Here is an 11017-nt window from a genome sequence, read left to right as displayed (position 1 = left end):
ATAGCGCTTAATATGGTACTCTAAGACGCTTTGTTGTTGCTGACGTAATGTTGTTGTTGACTTCTAACATGTCTCTATCTTTGCTGTTTAAATCTAACAGTAGTCTTTGAGTAATATATCGGCGGTAACCACTGTTTTTGGTTGCGAATATATGCCAGCTGGGCATTCCGTGGAATATGTGTTTTAATAAAAACACATCCAATACATGGAATGTCCGCTGGTGACGCCACTGAGGCTATTGTAGGGCTAACGATGCTCTTAAGCATCCTACACTTACCGCTGGAGTCCTCGTTAGCTACGAGCATTTCTGACGTTCTTTACCCACGATGCTTTCGGGAAACGGTGTGAAAACTGCACGAGGCTCGTACGACGCACTTCACGATCCACTTAGGCTAACGATGCTTTTGGGAAACGGGGCCCAGGTCAATCTGGTGAGGGCATAAGCCTAATTCATGATTTTTTTTTTTTTCAATAGCGCTACCTTTGAGTGCAGTACCACAAATTTGGGTTTATGAGTAGTGGGGGTTATTGGTAACCATATCTGAAAATTTCAAGAATTTTCGATTTACGGTGTAGGTATGACTTTTACAGAATTTGAGGGGGGGAAAACGTTACAGAAACCATATAGGGGCCAAGCAGCTTCGCTGCTCGGACCCTAATAACAGAAAACTTCTTATATATACATCCTTCTTATATATTTCCAACCGCAAATATATTGTGTAAATTAGGCATGTTGTTGTAACTGTTTCGTTTTTCGTCGATATACGTGAGATCCTATATTCTTTAAATAAATCACATTGCCCAAATCGATTTTGTTTTTGTCATCAGATAGTCAACGCAAATGAGGAAAATTGGGAGATCAGTTTGGTTTCCCGTTATTTGACACACCATTGAACCATTGCCCATAATAGAATGGATAATAGTGTTATTCGAACCATTTAGGCTCCATAAATATTGAATAGCGTTCAACATGACTCTATGGACCGGAAACTCGACGAGGGGCGGAGCCTCCACCTCCATGACGTGATACAGGTAGGCGACCCTGAAGCCGTATGCCTGAGGTTACGGTGGGGTGTTGGTGGGTTTAAGTATCGAAGTTAAAAGACCGCCACTGTCTCGGATTCTTCAGTGAGACTTAACACTCCTTGACTTTATTTGAACAGCATGGCCGTGATAACAACATTAGTGTTGTTGAGTTGGATTACGATAACAAACGCGATTCCAGGTAGTTATTTTCATACTCCTTTGTCTACTTCCTATGTGATCTTTAATTATGGTCCTCTGCATCGCGACGTCCCGTAGAGACGGCTCGCTTTTTTACTCGCACAATTACCGAGGCTTAATACGTCTTCATTTAATTAACGTCGTTGATTTAATCATTGTCTGCCTAAAATTGTTAGTTCGTCACCTTTAGTAGGTAGGATATTATAGAAAGGGAGCTGGGTAATCATTGTAAGTCTTTCCAATAGGAACTGGACGGGGCTTCCTTGGACGTGTGGATCCTGAAGATTCGGGAATGATCAAAGTGGACAAGGCGACTTCAGACGCCCTGCAGAGTGGTCTCACCACCGTCTTCCTCCCTATCGTCTACATCTTTGTATTTGCCGTAGCGCTGCCCACCAACGCCATGGCTATCTGGGTTTTCGTATTCAGGACTAAGAAGAAGCACCCCTCCTCTATCTACATGGCCAACTTGGCCTTGTCAGACCTGCTGTTTGTCATTTGGATCCCACTTAAAATCTCCTACCATCTGAACGGCAACGACTGGATCTACGGAGAGGCCATGTGTAAGCTGTACGTGAGCTTCTTCTACGGCAACATGTACTGCTCCGTGCTGTTCATCGCCTCCCTGAGCATGCAGAGGTACTGGGTAGTGGCCCACCCTCTGTCCCAACAGCGCAAGAACAACAAGATGGCAGTCATTGTGTGTGCGTGCATCTGGGCCTTCATCTGGCTCAGCACCACGCCCCTGTATCTGTACGAGCACACGGCGCATCTTGCCGACCCCAACATCACCACCTGCCATGACGTCAGCGTGATCCATGACAGCAAGGACCCCTTCCCCTCGGTTCAGTACCCGTACTACTACTTCATGTTCACGGCGCTGGTGGTGTTCCTGGTGCCCTGCGTGCTCATCGTGGTGGCCTACGTCCTACTGCTGCGCTCGCTGGACAGCAGCATGGGGGACGGCGCCGCCAGCAAGAATCGGCAGCGGGCGGTGCAGCTGATCGCCACTGTGCTGCTCACCTTCCTGCTGTGCTTCCTGCCCAGCAACATCATGCTGGTGGTGCACTACTCGCTACTGAAGGACGGCTCGGAAAACAACTTTTATGCCTTCTACGTCACGGCGCTGTGCCTGAGCAGCCTCAACAGCTGCCTGGACCCCTTCATCTACTACTTTGTGTCGGAGGACTTCCGCGACCACGTCAAGAACACCCTGCTGTGCCGCAGCAGCCGCACTGTGGAGCGGATGCGCGTGTCGTTCAGCTCTCTGAAGTACTCCCGCAAGAGCCAGGCGTACACGTCGGACTCGGGGAACACTCAGAGCAGCAGCTGCTGAAGGAGGAACCAAGAGACTGACCCGGGTCATTACCCTGACCTGGACCCTGGTCCTGACCCCGATTATGACCCTGACCCAGATCCTAATCATCTATTGACACGTTGTTGTTGTTATTTAGGGGACTAGAGCTGTGATGACCACGGCGACGTGTGGATTCAGTGTTGTTTTAGCACGTCTAGGACTGAACTATTATGGTCAATAGAAAGAGCCTGAAATCCCTGCACACGCACACACAAATGAGCCATGATTGTTACCAATGTAGATGGAAGATATGGGCTATTTATGTTTTAATGATTCCAGCACCGTAAACAGCAGGCCTGTAACAAGACTGTAAACAGCAGCCAGGACTCTTCATCATTTCACTTTGAATGTATATTTAGGGGTACAATGTGAGATACCCTGATTATTTATTTATCTTTTTCGTTGTAATTAAATACTGGAAAACTTCAAAGGATTATATTAATTTCTGCTTGTTTTATGTCTATTTACTTTGGGCCCTTCCTTTGCGTCAGCAGTCCCATCGGGAACGCGACTTTGATGCGTCTAATAAATATTTTTGTAACAAAATGATGACATCAGAGGGCTGTGGTTTCAATGAAACTATAGTCACTATTATGCAACAGGCCACATGTTATGGCGTGAGTCACTGAACACATTTTCTAAGCGTCTGAATGATGACAGCGTTTGTAGGTTTCCTAAGGAGGTAATGTTGTCAAGGAATCCCTGGAATGTTTTGGGGTTGTGTCCAAGATTTATCTGGCAGTCTATTCATCTGGATTCATGTCCTGTTAACATATACTATTGTTTAGATGTGTGCTTCCCTTACCTCTGAAATGGTTGTGATTTGTTTTGAATTTGGATAAGAATCAAACATGCTGTCGTCTTAAACCTTTAAAATAGAATCAGTAAATAGGTGAAACCAGTCTCACTTAAGTTGAGCAAGAAGGAGCAACACGCCTTCCCTGCTCCCAAGCCCCGCAGCAAGCCTGGCCCTCAGGTGATTCATTGCCACCAAGGTTCGCCTCACCCTTTATTGGGTTGCATTTAGTATTCAGTGTAGTAATAGCCAGGTAATCTGTAATCAGCAGAACAAGTCAATACAAGTCAACAAGTCAAATAACAATTCAGTAGCGACATTATCGTATCTATTCTATCTATTACTGAGATATTTGCACCGATACTTATTCTTGCCTGTGCCTGAATTTGCAAGTTGTGACCGAGCCCTGAGTCATGTGACCCAGCCACCCTGACAGTAATTTGCTTAACTTGTTTCTTGTTGCTGGTAAGGCCATGGAGGTGATTCTGGCTGATAGGTTCCCCTTCCTATATTTTTAGTTTGACCACTTAAATCTAGATTAAATCACTGAATAAATAGAAAATTGCTGTCATAATCCCAATTGAAAAACGGGGATGATTAACGCACTTCAATGTTTTGTAAATGTGTGCGCCCTTGTGTGCGTTCTTGAGGTGGTGGCAGCAATGCCTTAGGTGACCGTGGTATCGTAGAAACTGCTGGTGGTGATGAGCAGGTAAAAACACTGGGCAGACCAGCACATGGTTAATGTGTATAAGAGACGCAATGATTGTAATTATATCCTTATAACAAACACACACACACACACACACACACACACACACACACACACACACACACACACACACACACACACACACTGAGCGCCCTGAATAGGCTGCAGCCTGTATACCTCCGTTCTGCTTGAGGTAACATGTTAAACCAGTCCTGCAGGTTTCAACCAACTAAGGGAAAACAAAGAAAGGAATGTGGTCGAAAGAGGTAGGCAGGCAAATACAGGTCTGAATGCATTTTATATGCTATATTGCATGGCTTCAACCAGAACACATTTTCTGTCAAATGCACCCATTAGGCTCATCGTGTAGACTATTGTATTGTCTTATAATTCATTAAATGTAAGAGGTAAAAATGAAGGTGAATAAAGCTCAGGAGTCCGCCATCATGACGATGGTAAAATAAAACCATTTTATTATTGGGCAATTCAACTACACAAGCAGGCCTACCTTATGCAGCTGCAGAATTGTATATTCATCAAGCCTCTAGCGACCTCTGCTGTCTAAATCGATTCATTTCATATCATGTACTCAATATGTTTAGATGATTCAATTTAGTTCAGCAGTCAAATACTACTGAATAGGTATTCAAATATTTTTTTGAGCTTTCAAATATTTTCATCATTATGATAGGCAATCGTTTTAACAATTAGATACATTCAAATAAATAGAAGAAATAACACAAGTATATGTTTGTATTAATAACAAATTCCAACATTAAGTTTATAAATTCATCAATGTGCAATATTTTTGACAAACATGTATCACGACAGTGCCTGTTTTTGTGAATTTTAGAAAGGTTTCTGCTAATGAGAGCTTTCAAACCAATGTTAGCAAAAATTAATTAGTATTTTCCCCACACCCCATACTGGCCACCAGGACATCCGTCCATGCATTTTGAGCAAGCAAGACTGCTCACCGCTGATAGGGAGCATAAAGAGTACATGTTTAATGTCTCTCTAGTGACTAAAAAGCTTCTGCTTGACGAGTAAGAGCAAACACAGGGAATATAATTTCCACAAACAGGTTCCAGAAAGTAGTTCTGCTTTTTCTCAAGAGATAGCATAGAAAACACCCAACACCAAATGCAAAAACAACCTGAGAGAATACATACAAGAATAACACTGAAACTCAAACATCTCTATGAAAGATGAGTACATCATGTAAAGGTATGTCAATATGCAAGCTGATTATATGAATCCCTTACCAGACGCATAATCAAAAACAAACCCATTCCTGAAAAAGCGTTAAAGTCAGAGTGTTTGGTAAAAACAACGGAATAGGAATAGAGCCAAATGGAGGATCATTCATGAGAACCACGAGAACCTACAGAATGTGGTGAGGGGGGGGTCTAAGAGGTGATCTAAGGGACAAGGTGGATCGTCTGTAGTTTAGTCTTTCCTTCCCTTCATCTCCTCCTTTACCTCCTCCTCTGTGCTGAGGGTGGGGGTGGTTCCTGAGAGGGTGCTGCTGGTGGTGGAGGTATTGGTTCCCCCCAGCCAGTCCCAGTGGGAGAAGAAAGGAGCAAAGTTAGTGGCGGGCTTCTGGTGGTGGGCGTCGTGCTTGGGGGCGCCGCCCCACAGGCCGAAGGGCACCAGGCGGTGCATGGCCCAGGGGAAGTCGTAGCCGCAGTGGTCCTCGGTGGACACGTAGATGTTGAACACCATGAAGCCCCAGGCGGTGAGGCAGTGGCAACGCAGCAGGACGGGGTCCACCGTGGCCCAGAAGCCCACGCTGAACAGCTCCCAGCCAGACAGGTGCTGGGTGACCAGGCTGAACGGCTGGCTGTACTGGTGGTGTACGGCGTGGAACGTCCGGTACAGCCAGGGCACCCTGTGGTGCAGCAGGTGCCACAGGTAGTACTGGAAGTCAAAGACCACGGTGCAGCCCAGGATCCCCAGCAGGAACTCCCAGAGGGTGGGCGCCTGGCGCGGCAGCCCAGTGGCCGGCCGCCACAGCCACTGGGCCACTGCGGCCGGGAAGATGTACACGAGGTGGTTGTAGAGCGTCACGCCCAGCGTGGAGCAGACGTGGGCCGAGGTGACGGGGCGCTGCGGGTGCAGCTTGTAGCGGTTGACGCAGGGCCAGGTGGGCGCCAACAGGTCCAGGCCGGTGTACAGACCCACCAGGACGAAGTAGGTGGACACGGACAGCACCACGGGAAACAGCGGGCTGCGCAGGAGGGGCTGATGGTGCTGCTGGAGGTGGTCCCACACGGGCTGCAGGACCAAGCCCTCGGGGAGCAGGGCGGCGGTCAGGTTGCCGAGGTCCAGCACCCAGGACGGATCGTCCGGGCTGCTGCGGAGCGCCCTGCTGCTGCTCATGTCTGGATCCAGCAGCGTCGGCACGCTGTGCTTCACGAGGAGAACCTACAGCCAAGAGCCAGCTGCAGAAAGGAAGGAAATAACACTCCGAAGGGAATCAAGGTTTCTTTGTGTATGGAGAGCAGAAACAAAAAGGAAGCAGATCATCTGGTGTGGCCGGTGCCAAATTGCACGGGCAGCTCGTTAGCTGGTCTTATGTATGGTAAAGCCCCACCCCCCATACCAGCCCACCCCCGTGTCTCAAAAGAAGCGCTCACTAAAGGGCTCTTTCTCATGGCACCAGGACTGCCGCCAGGACTCACAACCCGGGCCACAATAGCTCCCATCTCTGACCCAGATCATGGAGGGAGCGCCTCCACTACTGGGCCTGGAGTTGAGACCTGAGCCGTCACTCTGAGGACCTCCTTCAGTCTGCTGTGGAGCTCTTAAGGTCTATGGGATAGTTTACAATTGTGCTTCTTTTCATCCTCTCACCCTTATCTAATGCACACACAAATGCACAGACACGCAGGCACCCACACACACAAACACACACATGTATGCACACATACACACACACACAAACACACACACACACACACACACACACACACACACACACACAGAGGTACACACACAGGCACCCACACATACACACACATGTGCATGCACACACACACACACACTGTTGCCAACACACACATACACACACACACACACACACATGTCCGCGCACACACACACACACACACACAAATACAAACACACTAGTGCACACACATAAACACACATGTGCGTGCATACACACACATACAGTCGCACACTCGCAGCAGGTTTAGTAATTCTAGTCAGTCTACAAGTCATTAATCATAACACTCTGTCGGAACTGTCACAGCCAGGATCAGTTGAAAAGCGCCGTTCAGCTGATGTAGAGAAGGAAGGCGGTGGCTCCGCTGACACACAGAGCCATCATTGTTGAAGCCTGGAAAGCAGCTAATGCCCCCCACTGTTCATGTTCCTATGGTGTGCCATGGAGGAAGTTTATTATTAAGATAATCTTATGATTAAAGTTAATGAATCAATGTTATGAAGATGTTATGTAATAAGATGGAATTGCTTTGTGGATATGTAACAAAAATAAATTATGTGATATTTATTGTCTATATTGGGAAAGCTTATATTTTGTTAAAGCATTGATTCATTGCATTTTTATTCATGTAATTATTTTATATTATTATTCAACCTCTGAGCGACTACCAATTTAGTCATTTATCACACGCGTTGATCCACAGCACAATTCACTGACTTTCATTCATTAAGGAGGAGGAAGGGGTTACACAGTACAGAGACAGATCATTAAGGTGGAGGAAGGGGTTACACAGTACAGTGACAGGTCATTGACGAGCAGGTAGGGGTTAGACAGTTCAGAGACAGGTCATTAAGGAGAAGGTAGGGGTTAGACAGTAGAGAGACAGTTCATTAGAGTGTAGGTAAGGGTTAGACAGTACAAAGACAGTTCATTAAAGAGCAGGTAGGGGTTAGACAGTTAATACAGAGACAGCTCATTATGGAGAAGGTAGGGGTTAGATATTACAGAGACAGGTCATTATGGAGAAGGTAGGGGTTAGACAGTACAGAGACAGGTTATTAAGGAGGAGGTAGGGGTTAGACAGTGAGTAGAGAGACAGGTCATTGAGGAGCAGTTAGGGATTAGATGGTAGAGAGACAGATCATTGAGGAGCAGGTAGGGGGTTAGACATTCTTTCTCAATTTACCATGCCGGAATGGCTTGGGGTTCGAACCCAGTACCTTTCTCTTCTGAGTGGACTATCCTGTCCCTCTGCGTTCCTGTACATAGGCCCTATATCTAATCCCTTAGAGTGGAGACTCTTGCTTGTGTGAAGAGCCTTGAGTGGACTGATTGAGATCATCAAATGGAACAGTGACCAAATCCAAGGTCAAACAGGACTTCACCTCTCCATGTAGGATCTCCATGGGCAGTGATGGGTGTTATTATTGGTATTGGGTATAGGGTGGTTTATAAGGTTTCATCTACTTTATATCATTTCACAACAGAGCGGAATATTTGATAGGGTGGTTGTCATTTATTTTTGGTGTTTTCACACAACGCATTCAAAGTTTGCCAGGGAGGTGGAAAATGCGGAAATGTAAATCCAATTTAATTCACAAACAATTTCCTACTATTTTATCTGTTCTTAAATTAGGAAACTTAAGTGGCAATTTATATGATTGACTAATAAATAATAAATAGGCCTATATATTTTATTTTTTAGTAAAATTAAAAAAGTAAAACAATCAGTAGTAAGCCTGGATGCTGATGGTTGCTACAAATAGCAACAATCCCATTCATTCAATTGCACCCAATACCTGAAATTGTATTTAGAAAATGTTACTCTAGTAGTGCGTAGTAAATCTTTAATTTCCTTATATTTACTGCAGAGGGCGTGCAAGACACCACACGGCACTGTGCGCTCTAGGTTATGGCTGAACAGTTTTGTCAGCTGCAAAACACCTGCACAGCATCATCGACCTCACACAGGGTCAACTCTTCACGTCACCAACGTGTGACCCCCTTGCAAAGCATCACCAGGGTAGATATGCATTGAGTTGGATCAGCTGTCACAGGTTGGGTTGGTATTTGGTAATAATCTCATCCATATGGGCTGTGGGGCCACTTCCTGGTGGGCTGTGTAGTGTGATGTGCAGAGCTAGGCTACTGTCTGTTACATGTGCATAACTACTTTCTGTATGAAAGTGGTGAAAAGTGAGAAGCATATTTGCGGTCTTAAAAGTTGACTGCCTTGCTGGAACCCATCTCAAGGTTGTGTGAGATGAGTGCAAACATCATTGTGGTCTGGTTCTTCATGTTGTCCATCAGGTGTTGTCAGGAGGTAAGGCGTGCTGAGCTCCACCTAAATTACCAGCGGGGGTCTGTCCGACCTTAGTAGTAAGGTAAACCCGGTTGCAACCGCTCAACCTCTACCTAAACCAGACTATCGCTGAGGTTATTCGCTAGATCGCTCGGTGTGGCAGAATTAAATCAGGCGCCAGCAATACGTTGTGCCGTCGCTAGAGGGCCCTGTGAGTTGACTGTGGGGCTTGTCATCACAGTCTAGACAGAGATTTTAATATCAGCCCATATAGCCCTTGCATCAGACATTAGAGTGGATATGGCCAAATCCTTCTCAATCAAGGACGTATGTCCAATCAAATGTGAATTACAGTAAAGTTATTTAACGGGAGCAGTGTGGCGAGGTCAAGCTGCTTCTGAGGAGGATTCAATCTAATCAGCGGATGTGATTCTCTATTAGGTCACATTGGATTAATTAAATTGGAATAAAAGGATAGAAATACAAAGATCCTAAATAGAAATTAAGCAAACCTACGAGAAAACAACCGTTTGCACACAACTCAATTCAGAGGATACAGATTACGGTTTATTAACTTATTGACCCATTAATTAACCAATCAGAACAAACTAATACATTCACTTGAAACAACTACCAAACATATGCAATATATATATACTGAGTATATGCTACACGTGAACCAGATGGCACAATTTGATTGGTTCGTTATCTCGGGATATTGGACAATATCCCATGATGAAGACCTCAAACTCTGGATATTGCATGACAGTCGTCTCGTCAAGCTAATGAAAACAAATAACCGCTCATAAAAACAAATAAATCCTGGCAAAAAAGTGTTATCCTGTTTCTTTTTGGAGTGTTCACGTGTAGTATATACTAAAACAATTGTTCACCTCAGGCTCTGTGAATAGTGGGGAATAGCCCTATGAATAGCTAATTGTTAAATATATATTCAGAATGTCCATCACATTCTGAATATGTGTGATGGACATCACATAAGCAACAGGAGAGCGTAAATTGACCAGTTTCTGCTGTAAATACGTGGGAGGGATGGGGTTGGGCAGTGTGTGTACGTTCAGAAGTGATAATTTTTCTTTTATGGTTAACCTCAGAACGAACAGGTCCACCACCTGCTGGGCGGCTTGGTGCTGAAACTCTTTCATCAGCTGATAAACGATGTGTAGGAAACGAGTAAAGGAAAGGTTTCTTCTGCACACCTGATGACATCATCCCCTCGAGGGGAGGGGGGGGGGGGGGGGGGGGGGTCTAAACACAGTTCATGGAATCTTAAACTGGGTGCCAGGAAAGAGATTGTGTGTGCCCCAACCGTTCTATACAAACCACAGTGAAACTAAGTAAAACAACACAATGACATCTTCCCTTTAGGAACTTTAATAATTGAGTCCCAAATGTTTCAACCAATTTGCTATTCACAATCTCTCCAACACATGACCACATCCCACAGAACCCGTTCCACTACCCAAGTCTCCTGTGTGTGTTAGCAGAGAGCTCCCTGCTGTTCCTCCCCCCTGTTCCTCCCCCCTGTACCTCTCACTCCGGCTGGGTTCAAGGGTTCCAACCGGAGCCTGCGGAGGACTGAGGTAGTCTCCTGGGGCCATGCCACCAACTCGAGCACCTGTTTTGTTTTTCAGAGTATTGATTAAAAGGTGGAAAGA

At 45.6% G+C, this 11017-nt stretch overlaps 2 protein-coding genes across 2 annotated transcripts; one reads left to right on the top strand and one right to left on the bottom strand.

Moving 5' to 3' along the window:
* The first annotated feature begins 1019 nt into the window (after positions 1–1019).
* On the top strand, positions 1020–3023 carry f2rl1.2 (coagulation factor II (thrombin) receptor-like 1, tandem duplicate 2). Its single transcript, XM_060050571.1, has 2 exons — positions 1020–1225; positions 1470–3023. Exons 1-2 carry the CDS (start codon positions 1165–1167, stop codon positions 2558–2560), a joined length of 1152 nt encoding a protein of 383 aa, XP_059906554.1. The 5' UTR covers positions 1020–1164; the 3' UTR covers positions 2561–3023.
* A 1522-nt stretch (positions 3024–4545) lies between these two features.
* Positions 4546–6648, bottom strand: ch25hl2 (cholesterol 25-hydroxylase like 2). Its single transcript, XM_060050572.1, has one exon. The coding sequence runs from the start codon at positions 6469–6471 to the stop codon at positions 5539–5541; it is 933 nt and encodes a 310-aa protein (XP_059906555.1). The 5' UTR covers positions 6472–6648; the 3' UTR covers positions 4546–5538.
* Between the last annotated feature and the right edge of the window lie 4369 nt (positions 6649–11017).

Source organism: Gadus macrocephalus, chromosome 4 (genome assembly GCF_031168955.1).
Source record: "Gadus macrocephalus chromosome 4, ASM3116895v1".
Lineage (NCBI taxonomy): Eukaryota > Metazoa > Chordata > Actinopteri > Gadiformes > Gadidae > Gadus > Gadus macrocephalus.
This window is presented reverse-complemented; position numbering and strand designations above follow the sequence as displayed.

Bases quoted from the DNA above. Each gene is read 5' to 3' on its own strand.
- f2rl1.2 (XM_060050571.1), top strand. From the start codon at position 1,165: ATGGCCGTGATAACAACATTAGTGTTGTTGAGTTGGATTACGATAACA. The intron at 1,226-1,469 runs GTAGTTATTTTC...TCTTTCCAATAG, and splicing joins GATAACAAACGCGATTCCAG to GAACTGGACGGGGCTTCCTT.
- ch25hl2 (XM_060050572.1), bottom strand. From the start codon at position 6,471: ATGAGCAGCAGCAGGGCGCTCCGCAGCAGCCCGGACGATCCGTCCTGG.